The sequence below is a fragment of the Convolutriloba macropyga genome, chromosome 9 (assembly GCF_964194025.1).
Source record: "Convolutriloba macropyga chromosome 9, txConMacr16.3, whole genome shotgun sequence".
NCBI lineage: Eukaryota > Metazoa > Xenacoelomorpha > Acoela > Convolutidae > Convolutriloba > Convolutriloba macropyga.
Window position 1 is genome coordinate 40730720 of NC_134476.1, and position 26763 is coordinate 40757482.

A 26763-nucleotide genomic window follows, 5' to 3' on the forward strand; every position below is an offset into this window, starting at 1 on the left:
TTCTCCTATACAAATAGTGCAAAACTTTGTCAAAATATTTTATCCTTCGCGTACATTAAGCCCACTGACGTGCTCTAAGGTTTTATTATTTGACGCTTATGCAGTTGTGGGCTGAAATAGGGGGATCAAATTTTTATGTTCTTAGAGAGCTGGGGCATAAATTTTCACGCTCTGATATTCACCAGTCTCTTCTCTTACCAACTTTCGAAGGACAACTTTTTGTTACCTACTTTTGCTCTCAATTTTATTGCCATATTCAGAGGTCATTCACATTCTGATCTGATTACATGCAAATTAAGTTTAGAATTTTTCCAAATTGGCTTGCGAAGTTGTAAAACTCAGAAACGATCAAAACTGCTCTTATAGGATATAGTAAGGCCGGTGACTAAGTTTCAAAAGTTATTTCCTTTTTCGCGGGGTGATATCATTTATTAATCAGCTAACAATTTGTAATTATTTTCACTTTGTTATTTCTGTTTATTTTTCTCTGAATATTACTTCTTTCTACGTAGCCGTTTTCACCCTAAGATTAGTTTCATTGATTTTGAGACTGAAAACCTCGGTCTTGTTTTGGGTGTGACTTTGATCTCGCAAGTTCCCCATTTCTTGAGATTATAGATCTACTGCAGTCAATCCAGAAAGTGATACCCTAATCATTGAACACTTCAATTCTAACAACATTTAAGCATTATAATATATTAATGCTGGCACTGTATCTGGCCAGATTCTTTAAAGAGTCTTGCCAGATAACAAATGCAATCTTGTCTCTTAGAAGATAACCGTTATTTGCTATAGTCTCACAAAAAGATCTTAGCAGATAAGCGTCCTTAATTCGTCTAGGGTTACTGTTTGTACTGCACTTTCTATAAGATATTATGATACCATAGCACAGCTGAGAGACATCCTGTAAATTGTTTCAGAATGTTACAAGATTATAGGATGAATCAAGACTCACTACATTGCCATTATAATAAAAATTTATCAGTTTTTCGATGTTTTGTCAAAGCCGTCACAGAAATCCTTTGAGATACTGCAAATCTAACAAGATCAAGCAATATTAGAACATATTTTTTCCATCTCTTCACTGGGGCATTAAGGACTGCGCACCTACAATTAAAATTATGTGTTCTTGCATAAAACCCATATTACTAAATGTTAAAACATCCGCCTGTCAAATATATATTCCACTAAAGTGAGAAGTCAAAGCAGACTAAATCTGACCTATTCTTATTCAATATTTTAGCTGTGGAAGAGACTGCTAAGATATTAGGATTTGAAGTGTTCAATAATTAGGCTAATTACAAATGACCGTAATGAGCAATCCGGATGGTACCGGAACGCCGGGTACCGGTCCAGGTTCAATTAACCCTGCTAGTAATACGCCCAGTAGTGGCGGGGTTGCCGGTGGAACTGGGGCTAAATCCACCTCTTCTGGTGGAGGTGGACAGAGTCAGAAGGGTTATTATGGTCCGTGGCTGGTGGAACCGAAGGATTCTTTTTTAGATGGGGAGACGGCAGTCAAAAACCTCACGGAGGAACAAATTGAGGAGTTCAGAAAAGCTTTCAAGTAAGTTCGGTTTTCAAGTCAGCCTGAATATTTTCGTCTGCTCTACAATTACGTCAAATGTGTCGAGAATACCCAAGTACCCAATAATTGCTATACTCAATTTTTTTTTTCATATTTATTATTTAACTAATTGACAGCCCTTCATTTAAACAGACGCAAAAATGTAACATCGTTGAAGTACCCTACGACTTTTCTAACGACTCAAAACGCATAAAATTAGCGAAATTACTTTCGTTAAGTCTTACCGCAATTGGTATAGTTAGATGCTGGAAAGCAAAAGAATTCCATAAAAAATAGAAACCGAAAACATCAACACATTAGAAATAATCGATGCAAAGTTAACAAAAAAGCTAAGGAACTGTGCGCACCACAAGCAAACAAATGTTTTCCATCAACAAAAGAACATAACGTTAAAAATTATTCGTGGGCTCTTGAGGCACGACAAATTGTGGGTATCAGAATAAAGAGCTATATCAGAGATTGAAATCTTAAGATTGCATCAGTCGACTGCTTTGGAACACAATTCTCTTTGCCGACGATAGCAGTGAGAAAACCAGACCCTCAGCACGCAAAGCAATGGAAAGTGAACAGAAATATTTTATAAGCATGAACAGACATGCTCAATAATATTTCAAATGCATAATTTCAAAATCTTTATCTGTGAGACTAAGAAATACGGCAACAAGCGAATATTGATACGCGGAAACTACGATAACAAACATTTTTTTCCTCAACATGTACATTTTCATGTATATATGCGTTGACGAGTAACTTAAACCATATATCATAACTAAAGCTGTGGCCTGGATGTACTTACTGGGGGCCTGGTACCAGCCAACACGCTTTTCGTTTTCGAGAAGGCGGCAATCAATATGATTTATGAACGGAAACCCATAAGCAGGATTTTCGCAACAAGCAGAAAATCAACAAGCAAGCTCTTGTTTACATCTTTAAGCCAGTAACGGGAAAAATTAGTTCTAAGAAATCAGTTCTAAAAATGTGTAGAAAAGCTTTTGAAAAGTTGAATTGGGAATAATATTTGCGCATACTTGTTTGCAAAGGTCTATTGAGAATGAGTGCGAAAAATAGGTAAGAAACAATTTTGGTTAAGCGATGCAGCTAGTTTGATCACGCGCCGTATTTTTGTTTTTCGAAACATTTTTCCGTTTTTTACTTTAATTTTTCGGATGAAGTGATTTTGAAACCATATTAACAAATAAGTGTACGTTTTGGAGCATTTTTGACCGTCTCAATCATAATTTAAAAATTTATATGCAAGCTTGAGCTGTTTCTGTGAATTCGCCGTTTTGAGAATTTTTAGCGGTTTTTGCACTTATTTCATGTTTTTAGTGTTTTAGTGTTCTGGGTAATTTTTGGGTGTAATTTATTTTGGTGTTGTTTTTCGAGGCTTTTTGACTGAGTTATTGTCTTTTTAAATTTGTTATATTTTAGGAAAACAGGCTATAAAAATATAGCAATTTTTTTCTGTTTTTGAAAATGTTTGCCTAATTTTTCTGCTTTTTCTGTCTTTTGGATTACCTTTCCATATTCAATTGTTCAATTAGGGCTGCTGGTAAAATTTTGTTACTAATTGAAACAATTAAAAGTTTAATAGCACATCTTTTCAAAAAACATAAGCAATTCTTTGTAATTTATACTTCTTACTCTTGTTTTGAGTTTCCTAGTGCATTTGGGTGTTTCGTAGGAGCTCAATTAATAAATAGAAATTGTTAAAGTGAGTAGAGAACAGTTGTTAAAACTTTCGCAGTTTTTTTAGAATATTGAAAAATTTAACAGGTTTCTTAGATTTTCTCCTTTAATTTTTTCTTTTCTTTCCGCTCGGTTTTTCTCTTTTTTGAGAAGTTGTTGGTTATGTTTTGATATTCGTTTGCTGAACACAGTTACATCATACCAGAAATTTATTGTCAACATTGCTTCTGGTGTTGCAAATTATGAAAAATTTTATAGGAAAGTGCTTTTATAATTTGCTTTTTTCCCTGATAGTTTGATTCCCGTTTGTTGTTTTCAATTGAATGGTGTAATGAAGTTAATAGTTCTATCAGTTATTGGTTGGCTAGAGTGTAAGTTATTTTTTTACTTAGACTCGATTCCAGATTACAGAAAGAGAGGGAGTGAAAAATGCCGTGAAGATGGCATCTGGCGTTACTCTTATAAAGCAATAGTTCTTGTGTACAACATTTTAACGAATAATTAAGACTAGAAGCTTAGAAACATGAAACATTCAAGTAATGCTTGGATATTGTTCACTTTTTGTATTTTAACTCTGAATGGTTAGCCATCAGGAAAAATGGCTGGGTCATTAGAGGACATGCGTTGGACAAATGGAGTTGATATTATTTTTTTTCGTGATGTCCAACAAATGCAATGCCCACATTGGCTCTGAACAGTTTGTGTGCATCCTGCCCTGTTATAATTTAATTAAGCATATATGGATGTTTTTCATAGTTGCCGTAATTGTGCTGACGTCTTTGATTTTCTATCTGTAAATAAAATACGGGCTTCGAGTGAATATAGACGTTGTGTTCGTAAACTTTTCATCGTCTTTATTCTGTTCCTCTTCTTTTTGTCATTGACCACAAAACTTAGGGTTTTTAAGCAAAAGCCTTAATAAATTAGATCTGAATATCTGAAATTGTAATAAATTTTGATCTAACGATAGATTTGAGTAAATTGAGTTCAGATGAATTCAAACTAACGAAAAATTTTTTTTCGTAAAATTTTTGATGCAGCTATGCTATCAATTTACTTAACAAACTTTTATTAAATGTTTCTTTGTTGCATTTTTGGCGGGGGGAAAGAAATTGAGAAATTATTATATCCAAATTGTTTCTAATCTTCGAAAATTATTTCTTTTTCAACCAAGCTGGTTCTTAAACTTTACATTGAAAACTAAATACGCGTGATTTAATTTTTTGGGACAAAAATAGCAAAAAATTTGATCAGGTCTGACAAATTTAACATAATGACATCTTTTCATTCTTGCTCGCGCTTCTATGCTAATTCTTTTATACTTTATGCGTTTATGCTCTAGAAATTAATTTCCTGAAAGTTTTATTAGATCATTTTTTGGAAAAACATTATAAAGATTTTTCAAACTTATTTGATAAACAAGAACATTTTGTTAAGATTTGGCTGTTTTTATAACAGTCTAATCAGTAGCTAAGTTAGCGCATGTGGGAATTAAACAAAATCAACAGGCAGCCATAAGCGATTGGTTAAGTTAGAAAAAAAGTTATTTAGGATTATTCAAATGAACATAATTTGTCCCAAAAAAGACAGCGCTAAGAGATGAATTTTCTCAGAGCTAATTCAAAATTTAACAAAGTTATTGAAAATATTCAGAGATCAAAAACTTTAAATTCACAAAACAAAATTAAAATTGGACTTTAACTCAATATTTTGAGAATGCAGTCTTGTAAGGACTCCTGGTGGGCCCTTCCAATTTTTTTGAAATTTTTCATTTTTTTAATGTATAAATTCGTTGTTTTGGTATTATATTTACATAAAATTAAAAGATAATGATGCAAATAAAAATTAAATTTTCGAAGAATTTTCGAGATAAAACGAGATCCATATGTATTGCAATTTTTATTTTTTTAAATATATTTTTACATGAACATCTTGCGAGGCCATTGAAGATCTTTGAAACTCTAGTCAAAATTTTTACAGTTTTGCAAAATTTTTCAAGGTTAGGATGCATTTTACTTAATTTTTATGAGATCTGTCAAAAAATTTGAAATTTTCCGAGGTCTTAGAAGATTTGAGCGCACGCTTAATTTTCTCAAAAAAGTGGCAGGGGATTAGTTCACAGCCTTATTGTCTGATTGTTGAATGGATGTGGTTTTATTATTCTGGACCTCTAAATTGAAGAGGAACTATATGCTCAACTGTTTTTTTTGTTCAGTCAATTTTGGCCGCCCGAATTGTTCATTGCAAAATTGTTTACTAGTGCTATTAGACAACTTTTAGGTGCATAGTATTTTAAAGGCAGTCAAGTTTCTTGAAACTTTTGGTTTTGAGCAGTTATCGAGGGCCAAAATTTTGTTAACATTGACAAAACTCACACCAAATTTAATCGGTATTAGGTCGTTTTCGCTAAAATTTAGATACTTTTGCCAAATTTTCACGTTTTAACCGAACCCCATTTTCATAAATTTTGTGTAATCTTGCGGTAATTTAAGCAAACTTATTCAAATTTTTAGGCAAAATTTTTAATTTTTGTTGTGAAATATGCTAAAAAATCTGAAGTAGAGATGAAGTTTAAAGGGAATGAAGGTTTTTGTTTTTTTTGTTCTCCACTTTTTTGCTTGAACTCTTTTGTTGCAGGAGTTAACCCTGCTTGCATCAATCTTTTAAAGTTATTTGGCATATTATATATAGTCATTTTAATCTTTCCAAATACCCAGTCTTCTGTTTGAAATGTTAGTTTATGTTGTCTTCTGCTGTACTTCGTTTAGAACTAACGATAATATTCAATTTGAAACAGAAATTAAGAATTGAGGTCCACATTCTGAACTTTTTCTTCAATATGATTACAAAGTTGCAATTCCAAATCGAGTTTTTTCAATGGACCGTAGGCTCCAAATAAATTATTTCAGAATAATGATATATTATTTTAGAATTTATATTCAACGAGAATATCTATAACTGGGATAAACAAAAATCAAAGAGTCAACGCGTTTTATCAATTTTTATATTCTCAAAAAATGCCGTCTTCCAAGAACTGCTCACGAGGGAACTTGCAATGTTTTATTTGTTCAATAGGTGGCCACCCTCACTCCAGATAAGACAATTAACAACATATAAGTTGGAGTCAGAAACAGTTATTAAAATTTTCGGGGTTTTAAAAAAAATGTTTGTTTAAATGACTTCATTTCTTTCTGTGAATATTCTAGTGAATGCCTTTAACAATTGGTGCATGTGTTTTTTTGTTGCAAAGTTGAATTTATTCAACCCAATCAACGCTCAACTAATGGTTTATTTGACTTTAACTCTTTGTTCTCAAAAAAAATGTGAGTTGCTCTTTTGTAGTTTTTTTGGTTAGGCTATCCCTCATTGTCATTGAAGATTGGTCACATTGGCTCTCTAAACAGTTTTATTTGAATTCTTTCAAAAAGTTCTGTTCATGTGTAATGTTTCTAACAATTTAGGCATTGCTTATTTTTCATGAAATTTTCTGTTAATTTTTTCGATACCCGTTTTGTAGTTCATTTTGTTGTCTTGTTACTTAGCTTCAGTAACGAAAGGTCTCATCAACAATATACTTAGGCACATCGGGATCTTTTTCAAGGTTTCAGCCTGTGGCTGATATTTTGGTTTATTTTGAAACCATTTGTTTTGTCCGTATTTGTAGTTCATTTTGTTTTCCTAGCCTTTAGTCATACTAATAATAAGTCTGGTTTTTTGTCCTTTTTTGTCTTTCTTTGTCTTTTTGGATCTCTAATAAAGCACGAATTAATCTCATTTTTACAATTTCATATCTAAAGTTTCAAAGAGATTTATTATCAGATTTTCATTTAAACTGATATAATTTTCTGTTACGCCCGTATAGCGTTTTTGCTTTGTTGACATTCAAAGACTGTTCTAATAATCCTGATGATTATTAGGTCTTTAGAACGTTCAAATCAGTTTTTGTCCTGCTATGTTTTAGTTTGATTCATCTAATTGACCTTAACGCTTGTTTTCACGCGTGACATTGAGTTTTGCGTCATGTTTCATTGGCACTCGATCGATTAAAAAGACCAAAGATAGCCATAACTCACCATCGAGTCGTAAAAGTCAGTGCATTTATGGTATCCATTTTAACACTTTTGAATATAAGCTCAATGAAAAGAGGCTGGGTGATGACGCGGCTATTAAAAATAATAAAGGGAGACAGACTTGACTGGTACCACTCTATGTTTTCCTCGGGTTCTCGTCTATTTTTTCCATCCCAAAAACAAACTACTGATTTGCTATTATAGTTTTGTATCTTCAGTTCATTTTGTGAAAATATGAGTCAAAGGATGAGATTATATGGGATAGAAACATTATGCGCAAACGCACATTACAGAGCTTCGTTTTTATGGATTTTAAGGTACAAATGCTTACACGCATGTATCATATAGAAGATCACCTGACTGGGAAATTTTGAGCGTAATTAGATAAAACGTTGGGTAAAATATGGGCCACGATTACCTCGCCATACATTTGGTCACTGAAATTTACTATTTTCGAGACCCTATAACTATACCCAGTGTCAATCGTGAAAAATAAGCTTAAACTAAACATGTAAATTAAGGGGTCACAACGCGAACATATGCAAAACTACCCCAAAATGTGAACAAAATTTGGGTAAATTTGTGCAGTTCTTCGGGCATATTTGTCTAGCCCAAAACTTTGATATAACCAAATTGTTTGTATAAGAGGAGAAACAGGTAACGCACAGGTTAGTAAAAGCCGAGGTATTAGTTATGAAGTTTATAAATGAGTTAAAGTAGCGGCAGTGCTATTCAACTCTAAATTCCTGAGCAGTTCAAATCTCTTTCTAAGTCTGTTCGCAATTTAATCCAAGTTTAAGAAGGTTTATAACTTTATCAGTTTGGAAAAGTAAGCTGACTTCCCTATGGCTTTCAGGTAAGCTAACGCTTGTTGTCTTTTTCCTTGTTACTGAAAGTTACCTTGTTACATAAGTATGTTATATTTAGCTTCAGACAAAAAATTTTGAAACGGTAAGTTGATATATAACTTTAAAAATACTAAACGATGCTGTTTTTCAACTCAGTTTCTGCGTCAGTAGAAATGGACATGATCCGGAGGTTTCTAAATTTGCAGAGTCATTTTTTTCGCGATAATTGAGACAATTGTTCATTGATACAAGAGTCAATGAATTTATTGTTTGTTTCATACCTAACATTGCTTTCCAATTTCCAAGTCCCTTGCGTAAAAAGAACTGTTTGAATAAAATACACGCAGTTAAGACCTTTTTTACTAACTATCAAGTCATTATTATAATCGGTAAGAAATCAAACTTCGAACTAAAGACGAAGCGACGTCTGTGTTGGTGAATTTTGGAAATGAAGCAAATTGATTTTGAGTACAATTTAGTTTAACGAGCTTTAATTTAAGTTTCAGAACGAACATTGATAATGACCTACCTAATAATCCTTACTTTTACTATTAAAGAACTAGTTGAAACTATTTTTGCTGGTCTTTCCTATACTTCAAAAACGTTTCCAAAGTTCCCAGGTATAGACCACCTCTTATGAAAAGATCACGCACGACCCAAATTGCTTATGAAAAGAGAAGACTTCTACTCAACCCATGAAAATGATTTGCTCAAATTTTAGCTAGGGTACTCCCTCGAGTAATTATACTATCATCATTTGCGTCTTTTCATCAATCGAGGTCTATCCTGGTTAAGTAATGCAAACAGTAGTTAGTTGGATTTGTGTAGGATCTTTGACAAGGATGGAGATGGGAATGTGTCAACGGATGAGTTGGGAAAAGTGATGCGGGAGTTGGGACAGAACCCATCCGAAGATGAACTGCAGGAGATGATCGAGGAAATAGACAAGGATGGTTAGATTCCACCCTTTGCTTATTAATTTTCTGCATGATGCGTGCGTATGCTTTCCAAAGATGAACTTTCTTCCAACATTTCTTTAAAATGGGGCAAATACACATAATCGGGCTTTTTTTTTTTCACTTTTGAAAGGAAAATTTCAGTCCAAATTTCACTTTTGTAGTGAAGTAGGGAAATAAAGAAAACCATCAATTTGAAAGTGATTGAGTCTAGTTTTAATCGTTCCGACCCCCTATTGAGGTTTAAAATTTTGCGTGAACACGTGATATTTGCATGATTTTGTTCACTTTTAGCGTACTTTTTGTGCAAATTAAGGCTTTTATATAAAAATGTTATTTCAAAATTACATTTCACGTTACCAAATGAAAAAGTTTGTTTTGTTACCAGAAGACCGATAAGAAGGCTAGTTCTGGTCTCGTGAGAAAATTTACCATAAAAAAACTCGAATTCAATTTGAGAGCTGTTTTTTTTAGAAAATTCTTCCTATTTTATATTGTTTTTTTAGTCACTTAGAGACTAGTCATTTTCATATCGAGGTTCTTTTAGTGACAAATCTCGTTTACAGTCACACGATAACCAATGAACAAAAAGTTCAACTTCAAGGAAACGCTCATGTTTTTTCGTCTTCGACTCTGAGTTTTTCGGAATTTTCAATGAAATTTTGATTTTCTTTTTGAGATGTAACTAAATTTTGGGAGCCCTATGGCATAAACTCGCTGACTAAAAGTGCAAAAGGCTTTCTAATGTGTATTAGGTAATCCTTTATAGTGCTTTGAGTGAACAGCTAAGGGATGTCAAGACTTAAAAAAATTCGAAATATTTTTTGAACATTAAACAATATTAAACATATTTTCATGAAAAGTATGTCAGTTTCAGTAATAACAGGAGCCAGGGCCCCCAATCACTTTTACTGCAATCAAAACTAATCTGTTAAGAGCTTTTATCTGCTAACTATTGGTTTTATGACTTCGATAACGCGAGTTTTCGTAATTTCAAAAAAACTTCGGATTTCTTTAAATTTTGGTTCCGTTTGAAATCTGATCTCATTATGTTCGCATTGGCAGTCCCCATTGGCTTTATGAAGACCTCTAATGGATCCTAGATAAACTTTTTAGAGAAAAAAATATGATTTAAATGACGTCGACACTTTCTTCTCAAAATTCCGCTGAATTTTTTTTTGGTTTTTGCCTGTTTTTAATGTCGTTTTCATAATCATAGGACTTCTTGTGATGTCATATTGCTGACATATTGATAATAAACACCCTGTTCTGCCCATTGAAGCATAATTTAGTGTATTTTATTTACTTCCGTTGAAAGCTCTCAAATTTAATGGCTGTTGAGACTTTAATAAATTCTTTTTCAGAATTTTTTTTGGACATTAACTAATCTTAACCTTTTTTCGTGAACCTTAAGTCAGTATCAGTAAAGACATGACCTCCTTTTTTTCTACTGCAAATAAATTGAATCTTGCAAGTAGTTTTATCTTCTAACAGCTGATTTTATGACTTGGAGGACTCGAGTTTTCATAAATTTTTAAAAAATTTTTGTATATTTTTTTAAATTTTGGTTCCCTTTGAAATTTCACCACCTTAACCTAATATTGAAAGTTCTCAATGACTTAAAGAAGACGTTAAGTGGATCATCGATAAAGTTTGCAGAGAAAAATTTTTTTTGGTTTAAATGGCTTCGACACTTTCTTGCTCTTTTCCACTGAATTTTTGGTTTTTGCCTGCTTTTGTTGTTGTTTTCATAATCATAAGACTTATTTTGACGTCCTATTGATTACCTAAGAAAGACAAACAACCGTATCTCCTTACTGAGTCATAACTTTGTGTATTTATTAATTTCTGTTGAGAGCTATTGAATTTAGTGTCTATTAAGACTTAAGAAAACGGTTTTGGACTTTGACAATTATTAAAATATTTTTTCATGAACTATAAGTTAGCCTCAGTAATGACAGGACCACCCTCTTTATTACTGCATTGGAAAAAACTCTGGGAAGCGTTTTCATCTGCTAAATATTTGTTTTATGACTTCGATGCCACGAGTTCTCATAATTTCAAAAAAAAGTTTCGGATTTTATTTGTTATTTTGGTTCCTTTTGAAATCTTATCTAATTATCTTAATATTGATAGTTCACATTGGCAAATAAAAGACGTCGAAAGAATCATAGTTAAAGGGTTCAAAGAGAAGCGTTTGGTTGAAATGGCTTCGACAATTACTTCTCGGACTTTTCTACTAAAGTTTCGGTTTTTGCATATATTTTTTGTTGTTTTTATAACCATAATACTTATTGTGATGTCCTGTAATTGACTTAAGATTGACAAACATCCTTGCTTCTTCATTAAGGCATAACTTAGCGTATTTTTTGTCTTCTGGTCAAAGCCATTCAATTTAACGGCGCTGATGTAACGGGTTTTCTGAAAAAAATTCGTAGTTTTATTACATTTGTTCAAACTTAGTGATTTTTTGAAGTCATATTGTTAAAAATTAGAAGAACCCAGTCGCTGCTTAAGAATTATTTGTGATTACAAGAGTTTTTACTAATTTTTTTTCTCCTCTTGGCTTCGACACTTTTCCTCGCTCAATTTTGAACTTGCTGTTTTTGCCTTTTTTTAAATTCTTCATGTAACCTTAAAATGCTGACTAGTCGCATAGGCTTCTAATTGAGGATTCAATGATTGATGTTGCCAATGCACTCAGTTTATAGTGAATAGTAGTACAGTTTACGATGTTCGTTCTAAAAGATTTTTTCTACTTTTCAGTTTTTGTTCTTTTCGTCAACTTGTAATTTATTCTCATCCTTGAGAGGTTCCATCCAGTTTTTTTAAATTCAAAAATTATTTTTTCATTGATATCATGTCGTAACTGATGTTTTGTGGTGGACAATATGCGTTTTCATAAAAGTTTTGTAGGTGTTCAATATTTGTGTTTCTTTTTCTGTTCTTTTATCTTATTCTTTGAAAAATTTTTGTTTCTGCTTATTTTGTTGTTTATTTTCTCGTAGTCTTTCTAATGGCAGATCTTGTGAGCGCTGTATTGAGACATGGTATTATGCAACTCCTTTAGTAGTTCGATTTTGTATTGATTTTTTAAAATTCAAACGTCTATTTTTGATTATCTCATCATTAGTTTGACAGTTAAGTCAAAAATGTAGATGAGCTCGGGTCGGAACATCATGTGCGAACGCACATTAATGAGCATCCTCGTTGTTATTATTAGAAATTACCCACATTGCAGAAGTATGCAAGAACTGAATTCGAACGGAGGGTGAGGGTGATCAAATTGAGGGAAGTTTCGAGTTTTGTTCCTAATTTTGTCACTTGAAAGTTTTAATTTAACAAGCTATCTAAAATTTCGATGCAAGTTGGTTTCAAAAATATCTCATTGAAGTTGTAAGGTCAAAATGTGAAGACAAATAGACAAAAAATGGGATTGCTTACAATTGTATTTCATTTTGACTCTCTCTGTTGTTTATAAATTGATTCTGGCATCTTTGAAACGGATATCTTCTAGTCTTTCAGGAAATCAATTTGGACTACAGCCAAATTTTTTTGCAAAAGTTATCATTACGTGGCCAATCTCGAATTTTTTAAGTAAATTTACTCCAATTTGTTACTGTTTTCCAAATTCCATGTTTAAAGATGAGGGTTGTAAGCGTTGGCGGAAACTCGTTACAGTAAGCCAATTCCCATTTTTTCGAATTTTGCATATATCTGAAATGAGATTCTACGGTGGGTGTTTTGGGTTTAGAGTGATAAATAATGACAATAATTCGTACCTATTGGCACGCCATAAGTCACTAGTTACTACGAGTCACTTTCATTGGTTGCAGTATCTAATTACTAAGATATTATAGGATAAGATAATATTTGTATACGTTAATACTCGTTACAAAATGTAAGTCTTTTCATAGGATATAAGTAACTACGTTTTGAGAATTATATTTTATGGTGGAAAAGGGATACGCAGAATTGAACCTGGTGACAAAATATTGTCTCCCGGTTCCACAAAAATTTTCATTTTCGGACATTGACTACGTAATGAGTTTTCTAGAAAGCGGCAAAAATAAACGTAGAATGAAATGGAGCTCATCGGAAGTTCCCATCTTGATCATATTTTTCTTGATTCCAATGCTGAATTAAGATTTACAGAAATACTTTTTTCTCTTGCTACTTTTAAGAGTTCTCAAACCGATTAAAAAAGTAACTATTTATCAGATTTTTTTCAGTCGGTGACCAACACCCAAAGTTTTGTTAATCAGAAGAATAAAAACTGAAATTAGTTCTAACTCTTTTTCTTGATTTATCTCAAGATAAACAAAAATTAAAATAAAATTCATGTTACCTATTTCGTTCAATTCCTTTTTTAGAGTGCTTTGGGGTTACCTCGTAGAGCTTCTTGATCAAAAAATGGATTTTTAGTTGGGTAAACAATACCGAGTTTGAACTTAAAATTTCGTGAACCAGTTCTAGTTCTGGCGTTTTAGAGATTGTTGAACTTTGGCAACTGAATTTTCAGATCAACATAAGGAGCAAAGGATCAACATAGGTCAGCGTTGGCTTGGGTCATCTGCAAAGTGAAAAATTGATCAAAATGACTTTTCAATTACGTCCAAAATTGAATTTTTTGTCAATTATCTTTTTTTGAAGTGGTCTCTGACTTAACAGGCTATAAGACTTTAGTGATTTTTTATTGATTGTTTTATCGAATTGAAATTTACATCAAAATCTCAAATCGGTTCAAAGATAGCTGAAAATATAATTTTTATTAGGTTTCTTAATAAATGTTTTAGATGATTTTTTAAAAAATGGCAAGTAGCACAAGAAAGTGCTAAGTCCTTCAGATTGCAATTTTTTTCTACTAAACGTTGATAAATTTGCTGTTTTGCCTTGTTAATTTCTGATAATATTTAGCGAGCTTGGTTTCCTAATCGAATTCTAAAAATTCCTGTTCAAATCATTTTTATAATTTTTTTTTCGAAACTAGACTGATGAAAAAAATTGTTCAGATTAGATTTGATTATCTGTTTTGGTCATAGGTAAATCATACTTGTTAGTTTTACGTCTAATTCCGGAAACTGATACAATTGGAACTACTAATTTTGAAAAACAAACAATTTTTATCGTTTTTTCCTCCCATTTTCAGTTTTGTTCACCACAAGGAATAGCGCAGATTAATTTTCAATGTTTTCGCACAATTTTCAATAGAAAAGCATTGATTTATTGCTTGGTTGTTCTTGAATTGAATTTTGGCCAATCACAAGTTGTAAAATTAACAACTTTACTCCCAATTTCTTCAAATGTACTCAACCTTATCAAATGGGACTCACTTTTTGTTTTTAAAGTGGGGCTCATGTTTTGTTCTCAAAAGAACACTCATTGAAATTCTTGTCTAATTCTGATGTTAATAAAATTGAGTAAGCTTGTCCCTGTTTCATTTAAAAAGCTGTCAATTCTATATTACGAAAGTGTCGCATGACATAAGGGCTGGTTTCTAGGTTTTTTGTTTCATTACTTAAGCGTGCACGGTGTTGGTAACCATTTTCGTTGTAAGTAGCTGTCTTTATTTATGTAGGCAAGGGTTGATTGCTGTAGTCTTTGTTAAACAAATTCAGTTTTTTGAGTGCAGTGTAGCTATTGTCGCGTTGAATCTTCTTCAAATAAAATCAATAAAATCAATACTCAATATAATCATCTCGAATTTATGAAGTAAAATTCGAGATGATTTCAGAAGTAAAAATCAGAAGTAAAATAAACAGCCTAAGTTTCAGAAGTAAAATAAACAGCCTACCAAACTAAACCATTCACCGGCACTGAACGTCTTTAAAACAACGTGATCACGTGTTCGAAGGTTTAAGAATCACAATGAGTGTTACATATGTTTTTTGGTTGCTAGGCAACGGGGAGATAGACTTCGATGAGTTCCTGGAGATGATGGCGAAACAGATGAATGCACCTTCACTAGACCAGGAGATAGAAGAGGCATGGAAACTGTTCAACAACATGCAGGAACCCACCATCACCAAAGACCACATCAGGTAAACTCGATATACATCCCTCATCCGTTTAAGAAACATATCCTAGACTAATTTTCCAAACTTTGCACTTTACTGTCCAGGCATTTTTTGACCACCACGCCAGTATGCAATCAAAACAATAGTACAAAAACGTCTGGAAGATCAGCTCAAATGATGCAACAAAGGCTTCCTGGCGTTCAAAAAATCCCGTGATGTTTGTACCCTGGTCGATATCTATATTTCTAGACTACCTAAAGTACCATTCTCGGTCAAAAATTGTCCATGAACAGACCGTGCTCGACGAGAATTGGCTATGCAAAGGCTTTTGCACGGCTTTACGGGGAGCATCAGAATATCGCAGTATCCAAAAAGGGGGTCAATCTTGAATATCTCATGACCAAAAGTGTTTTACTTGTCTAAGTATCGACCTTCACTGAAAATATGACCTTTTAAATCTTATCATTGTTTGGAGTTTAGTAAGGCTCAGTATTAAGTCGTTAAAGGATGAGTTGAAGATGCTCTCAGACATACTAAGACGCAGCTGCCTGTTTCAATGGGAGGATTTGCAAGTTTTCACAGTGCTGCTAGCAATGAGGTTTTCTCTTCAGTTTGCATATAGGTGAGCATGATGCAGGCTGTTGCACCTTGATAGAAAATTTTGTCGAATATTTTCTGTTAAAACAGTCATTCATTAAAACAGTCATTCAAACAAGCATTCATTACACATCATTTTAGTGGTTGTTACAGAATAAAAGATGCGATTAGAGGTCAATCCAAATCCAGTTAAACGTCGAAAAGACGCGGACTCGAAGAAGATACAAATAAATTCTTATGGTTCAAGCTGTGATATATATTTATGAAAAGCTGCAGCTCCAAAAGAAAAAATGATAACTGAATTTCCCGAATGTCAGTCATGAAACAAACAGTTACAATTTTATCAGCTTTATCAACGTTGCGTTGTTTATCATTTAGTAAAAAACTAAAATATTTAAGTTGATTACTAACAGACAAAATTTGCACAAAAAATTAACTCAAACAGAGAAAGTTATCTTTACCTAAGATATTTCTAGAAAGCTTGAAGTCACTCCAAACTGATTTTATGGTTAATTGCACGATGGATTTTAGTAATACCTAGAGTCCTATTCTCAATGTAAATTTACGTTTAAGTAGTTTCCACATTACTAGCGTCTACCGGTACTAAAACAAAAACTAGTTACAAAGAATGTGGCTTGCATTTCTCACCGTCTTTTGCCGCCCAATGTGGAAAGCGCTTAAATTACGTTTAAGTAGTTTCCACACGGTAATTAAATAACCAAAAATGAAAAAATCTTCCACAGAAATTTGATTATAGTTACGTTTTGCGGTAAAGGCATTTCACAAAATTTTGAACCTTTTACTATTTAATCCTTTAAGATTAGTAAAATAAGGTTTTATGCTGCAATTAATCTGCCGCACAATTCTTTCTGGAATGTGTGTGCGTCCGCACAAAGTATTTTGCTGCGGAAAGTAGAGTCCACTTTTCAACTTCGAGTTCAAAAGTGCAAAACACTCACTGAAATTTCCATTTAGGGCACCGTCTTTTCATCCTCAAAGTTTGTAAATACATTTCACACTGTATTAGGATAGGAAAATTGAAATGTGGTTACAAAAGTGAGTAAATTTACTCGCAAAAGTTTGGTACCAGTAGACGCTAGTACTGTCGCTATAAATTCAATACGTGAAAACAATTATTTTTTCGTGGAGACGAGTAGCTAAAAGATGAGAACCAATTTTTTGGCAGTTTGTTGAATACATGGAGTCCTATTCTCAATGTATTTTTTGTCAGACCAATGGGTTTAGAGATTAAAGTGTTTTCCCAGTTCTTTAATCCTGATAAACTACCAACTGGCAAACACAAAAGGTTCAATTTCTTGAAAGCGGGTGGTTGGTCATGTACAGCTAAAAGCATATAGCATGGTAGCATGTAATTGAGAATGAATTCCTTCGTTTTTAAATCAGTTTCTAACAAATGTGGAATAAAGATAGCATGTTCTAATGTTCGAGTTATTTTTCTTCAAAAAGGACTAAGGTTTTCTATAATCCTCAAAGCTGCTGGGTTATTTAAATAGCCGCTTTCTAAGAATTGAATCATGAGATGATAGTTTTTTCTGGGAAGATCCCATGAGTAACAAATAAAAAATTAATCAATACTTCTTTGTATCGTAACTTCTCACTTTGTTACTTAGCTTTTGCAGGTTTTAGTTATGTTTCTTGTCAAATCCTTCCCTTTGTGGTAAAACTTTTGCAAATTTTTTTCCAGAATTCTTTATTCGGCTTAAAATCGTTCAAAATGACGCATCAAATAAATGTAGAGACTTTTTTTGCCTATCAAAATACCTAGACAGACCAAAATCACCCATGATCTAGAAACTATCGTTTAACGATTTGGTGTTCTCGTGTGCTGGCTCAAAAGGCCGTACGAAAAGACCCATCCAGAGAAAAATAGGATACGATTCAGACTTTGGCTTGCGCACGTTATTAAAAGCCCAAAACTACTTACCCAGCCTAAATATTTGAGATAAACGGTAACTATCGTTGACAAGTCAGAAAATTCAACGCAATGTTTATACGTTGAATTGTGCGTTGAATTGTGCATTTATAATTGTATATTTTAAATAATTTTGTGTTTCTCAGCGTAGATCTTACATAATTCTGTTTCTAAGCGTAAATCTTACCTAATTGTGCTTTTCTAAGTGTAGATCTTAAACAATATTGCGTTGAGTTTAGCGTAGATCCTACAAAAATTCAACGCTTATAACTATGTTTCTAATACTCGAACCTCTCACCTCCTGCGTGCTCTTCGCCTCATCTAGCACTGTGCTAGCGTATCTTTCTGATGTTAAGATCTACATTCTTTATCAGTTGTGTGAAATCAACGCTGAATTCAACGCAAATTTATTTAAGATCTACGCTTAAAAACGCAAAATTATGTAAGATCGTACATAAATTCAACGCTTTCACCGTCAATCTTACATAATTTCGCGGTTTTTAGCGTTGACGCCTCTGCCCGGATTGTGATATACGTCTAGCTCCAGTTTTTGCGCCTCCTGACCATTGAAAGTATGTCCCAATCTCACCAGGGACTGACGGGTTAAGATTTCTTTTAGAAGTGCAGGTCTCCTTTCAAAACGCTTCTGCAGAATTTAGGAATATAATTCTGTTTTCACGTCGACGCCTCCAATTCATCTGAAATGATTTCAAACGGTCGCTTAAGTCAATGTTAAAAAGTCCCCTCCCGTTCACTAAAATTTATTAATACGACATGGACTTTTTTGGTCAAGAGATCTGGTCACGAGGTCATCTTTTAAAAACCATTCCTTTCAAACCAGGTCTGTTTTTAAATAACTGTTCCCCCAAATTCAACAAATAAATTTGTAGTTCCATAGTATCTGATGTCGGAACGCTCTCTTGTTTTTGAGTTAGAAGTTTTGCATAAGACTAAAGGTTGTGTTTGAAGAAGCAGATTGCGAAGGTATCAAGCAATACCGGGATCATTTAAGCCAGAACCGCGGCCAATTGATGCAAAAACGTAAAAACGTAACTGGATTCAGGGCATTCGTCAACTGGCGTTGAAGCTTTCTTCGAAACTAACAATGGAAGCATTGGAAGCTCTCGTACATTTCAATTTTGTTGTTTGGGTTCCTATTAAAATCTCAGTTTAACTTTTGATCAACTAAGCAGTAAGAAGCGCGTGTGAGACAATTTCATGAATCAAACCTCTTTTAACAATTTTAAAAACTTGTTTTAGATTTCGGTATGATCCAGAGTTCTCCGGATTTGCCGCTCATGCTTCATTTCTCTCGAAAATACTGTACTTAAGCTCTTTTGACGTTTTTCATTCAGTTTTTGTTCACCTTTGCTGTGCTTTCTGGATGTGAACATATCACAAGATATGAAGCGCTGTTGTGTATTTTCCAGCACAGCAGCTCAGAAAGAAAGAAAGAAAGAATATATTTCCAGGAAAGATAATTACACAGCAACAAAAAACTAAAATCAGGTTAAATAACTCAGTAAGGAATAATGCTGGCAACTGCTAACCTAGAGAGAACAGGTAGCGAAGCCCTGGGGCCTACCTAACGCCCATCCTGAGAAATATCCACCAATCCGGAGGAAACAAAAAAACAAAAGGGTTTTTAAAAATATTTTTTTATTAATTTTTTTTTTGGAATTTTCCAGGAATTTTTTTCAAGTAACCCCTGTAGTTTTAACTGCAGTATTCTCACCTGCCGTGAGTTTTCGATTTCACGAAAGAGAAAAAATCCAACAAAGTCCATGAAAGTGAATCGTATTATGAACATCCTGTAGCATGCAGGCAAGGGGTCCCTTTTTACGAGACACATTTATCGATGGTAAAAAGGAGCATTTATCAACAGTTGATCAGGTTATCATTTCCGATTGAAAAACTACCCCGAAAACGATTAACAAAAGCGCTGTGTTGGCTGGCGATATTTTTGACATTTTTGACAAGCTTTCGACATTTTCTGGTAGTACATCTGATGATAGAGTGTAATGTATAATCTTGCAGCTCTGAAGTGTATTGAATTTCTCTTCAGTTTGGTTCTGCATAATTTAATCGTTAGAATGATGGAATGCTTTGTTTTTGTTTCTCACTCGAGTATTTTTTGTGCGACCAGACTTTAGTGCGACTTTGCCCTCTGATCAGACCGTAGTGTGACCATTGTCAAGACCATCGCGTGACTCAAGCGTTTCCCAGACCATGTAATTTGGGTCGCATCACGCCACCAGTGTGCGACCCAAATGGTCTGATCAGAGCGGTCTAGGGTCACGCACCTAAACCTGGGTTGTGTTGTGTAGGCGTGTGATGGAGAGATTAGAGGAGTACATGACTAAAGAGGAGTTGGAGGCAGTATTGAGACACGTTGAGGTAGACAATGAAGACCAGATCACATTCGAGGCATTCTCCAACATGATGAAGAGCAACCCTCTCGAACAACAACAACCACAGCCACCATCACAACAACAACAACCACAACATACAACACCTACACAACAACAGCTGCAGCAACCCACCACCAGCTCATGATGACTCATCCAAATTAGACCTGGGAGACCACGCGGGCATAGATTAGATGACGTGAATTATTAGAAAACCCATCCATTCAGTTAACGAAGTCCTCATTGACTAGGATTATAACTGAAAATCTTGTCAATAATGTTGTCAGAATTAAAAGCTGTGAAAAATTTCGAAAATCTATTTTGATGTCAAATTCCAGCAGGTTTTGCTGCTTGGAAAAACTGTGCTAAAGCTCTAACAAAGACAGTCAAAATGAAGCCCTTTTGTCCTGTTGACAAGATTTAAACACAGCAGCTGATGTTAATTTGCAATTAACTTAAGCCTCAACTCTAAACTGTTAACACTTTAGAGTGAAAACTGCTTCCTCAAGGCAATCTGGCTAATAAACTTTAATTTAGATATTAAGAATTTTATCTGATTAATTTCGTAACAATTTGCAGCCGAAAACTATTCAACAATCTACAAATTGACAAAAATTGTCACCCCCAGAACAAATAAATAGAGAATTTTATGATTTATGAATTGTCCTATAGCTAGTTATTATAGTTCAAATACTATAATAATTATGAATTTAATCAAACCTGGTTTTACCAAGTTTGGTAAGTCCTTACAGGGCGAGACTTTAGGTTTCAGTTTTAATCAAATTTTGACCAACCATTGATAGGATGTAAAATCATTTTCATTTTCCCAAGGAAACATTTTTCCAAGTTCAAAAATGTGCTACTTCATTTCGCCATCCACTTTCCTTAATTTAATGATAATTAGATTGATTTGTAGTTTGACCAGTTTTAATGTTCTCCTCTTCACGCAAGCACACATACACCGCTTCATTACGTTGCAAATTGATGTATGTTAAAGCTTAATGCACATTATGCAGCTATGCGAAAAGCTAATGACATATTTTAATTTAGCTTTTGTATCTGTCATTTTAAGAAGCGAATGCGTTCTTTGACGAAAAGCTTGCATCACCTGAATTTGATTTTTTCGGCCGAAAAATGATTGAAAAAAACTTTGAAATGCACCATGAGCAAGATCAGCAGTAAGTTTGAAGACTCGAGTAAATCTGATGATAATGTATCATTTTTAAAGGAAATATATCTACACTAATACGCATAGCCGTGAAGTAAAATACTCACAAACATCATATGACCAATTATAGGGAATTATTAGCTTGACCGATTGCAATGTTTTTGTTAAAAGTCAATTCAAGAAAAAATATTGTTAAGGTTTTATTTGTTCACTGTTGATCTCTAAGTCACACTAATACATGACTTATAAAAATGTACTTAAATAAGGCACAGTCTGCAACCAAAGATACAGTCAATTCTCCACGCGGAATTCATCTGTTCTGTGATAGATCCACGTTGGTACCCGCTTTAGGTTAAAAAGGCTTCCATACCCACTTAAAGTTTGCAATACTAGCCTAGGAAGGAGTATCAGTCGACTTATACGGACCTTCCTACATTGCAACAAGCAGAAAGAGATACTCATTCAGAACGGACAAGCTAAAACAGAATGACAAATTATATGTCAAAAAATTGAAGCAATTATTATCCTCTACGGCGAAAAGGCGATGAAAGCAAGTGATCAAAATGCTAATGTAACTCAGTTTAGGTACGGAACGGCGTCGCGTACTCACTTTGAAATACTCAAGCATTAATCTCAACGAATCAAAGACAAAAGACTTTTGGGGGTTACTCAATGAAATGTTAGTGAAATTCCGAAACATAACAGTCGACAGCTGCAAATTGTTCACCCAAAAACAACCACAGCGTGAAGAAATTAGAAATATTTCCTGCCATTTAAAAAAAAACTTAAAAAATTTGGCAATTTGGATGACAAGGAAAATAGTATTATTCCCGATGCATTTATTGAAGATACGTTAAACGAAAAGATACAACGCGGACTATTGAAAAAATGGGAATTGGGGACCTTGTTGCAGAAAACGTTGAAACGGGGATCCAAACTCAACCTATGGAAAATGCCCATAGAAGTGCTTCGCATTCAACAGTAAAGGATTTTCAAAGCAATCGCAATCGAATGCTAGTTTATACACACTAATGCCAAACCTGTTCCGCGGAGGAAACCATAAACATGACTTTTCTGTTGTTTAAATTGCAATGGGACAGCTGATCATTGACAGGAAGTTCCTGCACAGGGAAAAACTTGCAACAACTGCGGTATAACTAATCAGTTCTCAATAGTGCGCTGAAAACAAAAAGTCTCACCACCGAACCTCAAATGTCGAGTAAACAATTTGGGAATGAACCAACTTCGACCAGAAAGTTCTGATGAAGTTATAGAAATCTCCAATTATTATGCCCCGATTTCGAATCCAACGACTCATCCTTAGACAACAATTGCTTAGCAACAATCACTACTGATGACGAGTCAAATACGTAAGAGCCAATAAATCTTGTAAAAAAGATTGGCGGAAGCAAGTATCATTTGTACCATTATAAACGAAGATTGGCTAATAAAACCTTTATACGAAGCAAAAATGTGCCAAGTGGACACAGATCTTTGTTACCACGAGGTCTAGTTTCAAAATTAGGTTTTTTCAACAATGTCGACCTGTCAATTCAAGCAATCAGGTAGATCAAGAGAAATGCCCAGTCAAAGAACAAATTGTGTCAGATTTTCTACGACTTGTCTCCCGTAATGGTAAAGCTAAATGACACTACTTTCAACATTTCTTCGGAAATATACTCTGTGTCATCAAAAAAACTACAAAACCTAATCAAATTGCCAGGTCAAGTCAACAAAGAACCAGATAGATTAATTTCACAAGACCATATTAAAAACTAACAGCTCAATCAGAAATATCAGATTGCCTATTATAATCAAAGTTAAAAAGCTAATCTCCATCACATGTGCAAAGCAAAGCAAAAAACAAATACTAAGTGCCCAATGTCGAAAGTTTAGTATGCTAAATTTCTCAAAATTTCAATACATCTACAATAGAGATAAAAGCACTGGATTTTTGGTACACGTCCATTTTATTGCGTAACTGAATCTACACCCGGACTTTACAAAGGGCATTGTAATTTCAATATCAAAATTGGTGAATCTACCGGAACATGTAGATTTAAAACAGGTTATTACATTCTAACAGACATGCCAGCAGAATTTAAGGACAATGAATTACACTTCAATTGGACTCCAAAACTCATATTGATTCTTAAATGGTATTATGATTGTGAGAAGTGGCTGAAAAATTGGATAAAAGCAATTTCTGTATCAATATCAGAAACTCCATTTGGCTTAAACAAATATCAATCTACTGAGTTGCAAATTTTCATATACTTGGCTTGTACCAATGGAATCAAAAACATCTGCTTTCCCAGAAATTAAAGAGCCAAAAGTATGGAATCAAATACAATCGTTTTTTTGGACGCGTTCATCATCTAATTAAATGTATCCCAAATTTAGCACAATTGTGCCGACCACTAAGTCCACTTTTAAAAAACCAAAAATATCATATGAGCCAATATTGATCAGAATTAGTTTGAATATATTAAAAATCTCAAACGCGACGGATCGCCATTATAATCCGGAACGGGCAACCCGTATGAAATAGGATGCATCTCTAGCTTGCTTAGGCAAAGCTTTAGAACTAAAATATCTTAAACGATGGAAAGCAGTTGTATTTTCCTCTCCCTTGTTGAATAAGGAGGAACCCTACAAAACTATGAATTTGTTAAGTACTGGTCGCAGAAGAACAAGAGCCAAAAACTCATATTTTTAATATTAGGACCCGTCCATACTAAATTCAACTTATAAAAAAATTCTAACCGCTTTTTATATGCAGAAACAGTGCCAGTGGAACAGTGCTTATTTAACTATGGATCGATTGAGAAGGCTATGTGTGAAACCCATGAAGATGCCAGAAAGAGATATCGAGATTCCAGAAACAAGGAATCTGTTTTCATCATACATCCAAAACTTACCAATCCTCTCTCACGCAGCCAATCCTCCATCAGTGTAAAAACAAATGTGTTTAAGTTCCTTTCAATTTGAATGAAACAAACTCGAATTAATACCCATGTTTTAATCAGAATCCACTCAATGTTAGTAAAAATAAGCGCATAATATAATATTAATTTACTAATAATTGTTCTCAAATTAAATTTATCTCAAAATAAATTGCATCTCAAATTAAATTTGTCAGATTGGATTCGCCTTGCAAATCCGTTATCAAAATGGAAATTGTTTTCGAAAAGCAAGTGCAAAAAGTTTTCTGGTTAAAACGATCAGTTAAGCAAGTAAAGTCTAAACTTAATCCATACAACAGCCACGACAATGACAGGTGTCATCAGTTGTTTAGAATGCATTAATTAATTCAGTTAAGCGTTTTTGTTCATCATTTGCTTTCTGTCTTAGACTCTGTTGATTTTCGAAGAACTACTATTGATTTTTTAAAATATTTGCTAGTATATGCTGCTTTTATTGTTGTCTTATCGCATAATCTCCTTAACGAGAAGTCTCTTTGATTGCCAAGGAAAAATAAGTGGATCAAATAATATTTGAGGTCAGAAAAGTTGACAGTTATTCCGAAAATAAGTGTTAATCTTTTAGTCTTGCATGAATCTGTTGTTCTTCTTCTGGTCTTATTGCTTAGTCTAATGAGATAACCGTTCTGATTGGCCTTCTAATTCGAAGTAGACATGCTAAATCTTTTGTCTCCAACATTTGCTAACATTTTTGTCGACTCAGATACCGCTAAAGAATTCTGAATTTTATTTAGTTTTTGTGGATTCAATATTTTCTAAAATACTATTATGACAGTGTTTCCTGAAACATCAGATCTTTTAAACCAAAAAATTGCAAAATGTATTAGTTTGATGTTGCTGTAAAATAAACGTCAAATTTCAGGTTAATAGTTAGCTCAATTCTTTGGATTGTAATTTGAAATTTACCCTGCTATGTGTTCCGTTTTGTCATCGAGATTTGTTTACGGCTTTAAAACGTCACAAGTACTTCGAATCTGTTTTTCATTCATGCATGCAATTTCGATTGAATTGTGTACAAGAAGTCAATTTTTTGTCTTAGTGGGGCGTATTCTTTCGTTCATTCGCTTGATTAGGTTTCTGGTCGCAAGTGGCTTATTAAATAGAGTTTGTCTTCTCGTCAAAAATATTCTTTGGGAACAGGAACCTGTTTATTTCTTGTTGGCAGTCTTATAAATTCCCTGCTTATTTTTTATTTTGGCTGGCCGTTGACACCTAATCATGCATTTTTAAAATATTGGGTACGCACGTTTCTTTTTTTGAAGAAGTTAACATTTATGTTTTCATTAAATCTGGATATCTTAAATATTGCATTCCTTCAATATGCAGGATTTTAATTTTTTTTCTGTACAAATTCTGTATCGGCCTTGCATTTATCTTTTTTTTGCTCGAGCTGTATATTTTGAATTTTTGTTCATTCGAGCTATTTTGAAACACTAACGCGTCATCTTCATCGACGATACTTACGACTGTTTGTTGACGCTTGAAAATATCTATTGCCCTCTTCCCTCTCAGATTCTGTTTGGGTTGCAATATGTTCCCTTGTGTGTGTGCGTGTGCTCGAGTGTTCGAGTTTGTAATTATATGTCCGTGCACGTGTGTTGTTTGCGAAAATGGCGCGTTTGTGTGGTGTATAAGTTTGTGCATGTATTTACTGTTGTGCATGTATTTACTGTATAATGACGTCATTTGCAACTATTTAACGTCGGGTTTCAACGCTCTAATGATCTTTTTTATTAGAATTATTTCATAGTAGAGACATTTTAACGACAGTTCTAAATCAACCATTAGAATGGGCAAATCAGTAAAAGATTTTTTACATAAGATTAATCGTGACATGCGCACGAAAAACTCGCAAGTTTTTAAAATTTTACAAGCTTGATTGGATTTTTAGTAGCCAAAAAACAAGTAACTAGAACTTCCGAGAACTGCGCTTTGTTTCTGCGATCTTTAGTTACTTGTTTTTTGGCTATTAAAAATCCAAAGATCGCAGAAACAAAGCTCAGTTCTCGGAAGCTCGATCTTATTTTAGATGAGGGATCCACTTTTGCAAAGGTTTTCTAATTGTCTGAACACGCACGTTAAAAATTTCACTGAACGTACAGAAATAAATATTTGTCTACAGAGTATATACCTAATTATTTTATCGCTAACCAAAAGCCATAACCAGCCTCAAAAATTGCGGACATAATTGCTCAAAACGCAATGAACATTTCAAGCATTAATTGGAACTTTTCTGTTTTTGCCACCCCCCCCCCCCCCCCCCCCCCCCCCCCAGTCCTATATAACCAGGCTGTTTGCACCCCCCCAAATATGTACTTTTTTGTCCTTAGAGATCCTTCAATTTAGGCACAATAACGTGCCGGCACCAGCACAAGATTGGATGGATTTTTGTTTCCGGTTATCAAAAAAATTAGTTTCATAAAACCAATCCTATGGGGAATATAAGCGCAAAAATAGTAAAATGACGCATTATTCTTTGTCTGCTTACATTATAAGCAAAGTTCA

The 26763-nt window shown here is 33.9% G+C and overlaps 3 protein-coding genes across 7 annotated transcripts in view; 2 read left to right on the forward strand and 1 right to left on the reverse strand.

Annotated features, from left to right (window-relative positions):
* Positions 1-21171, forward strand: part of LOC142345781 (calmodulin-like) — a 62832-nt gene extending 41661 nt beyond the window's left edge. For 3 of the 5 annotated variants that reach the window (XM_075398120.1, XM_075398122.1, XM_075398125.1), the window contains 5 exons: positions 1504-1567; positions 8275-8298; positions 9024-9148; positions 15051-15192; positions 20026-21171. In XM_075398120.1, the coding sequence (XP_075254235.1) occupies positions 1504-1567; positions 8275-8298; positions 9024-9148; positions 15051-15192; positions 20026-20254 (584 nt within the window). In that variant the 3' untranslated portion in view covers positions 20255-21171. The remainder of the gene's footprint in view (positions 1-1503; positions 1568-8274; positions 8299-9023; positions 9149-15050; positions 15193-20025) is intronic. The other 2 variants (XM_075398121.1, XM_075398124.1) reach the window with 1 other exon arrangement.
* LOC142345782 (ADP-ribosylation factor-related protein 1-like) overlaps positions 1-26763 on the reverse strand; it is a 247986-nt gene that overhangs the window by 101583 nt on the left and 119640 nt on the right. The window lies entirely within an intron of this gene.
* Positions 25350-26763, forward strand: part of LOC142345783 (ubiquitin-conjugating enzyme E2 A) — a 177287-nt gene continuing 175873 nt past the window's right edge. Inside the window, exon 1 of the mRNA XM_075398129.1 lies at positions 25350-25359. The gene's annotated coding sequence lies outside the window, so the exon portion shown is untranslated. The remainder of the gene's footprint in view (positions 25360-26763) is intronic.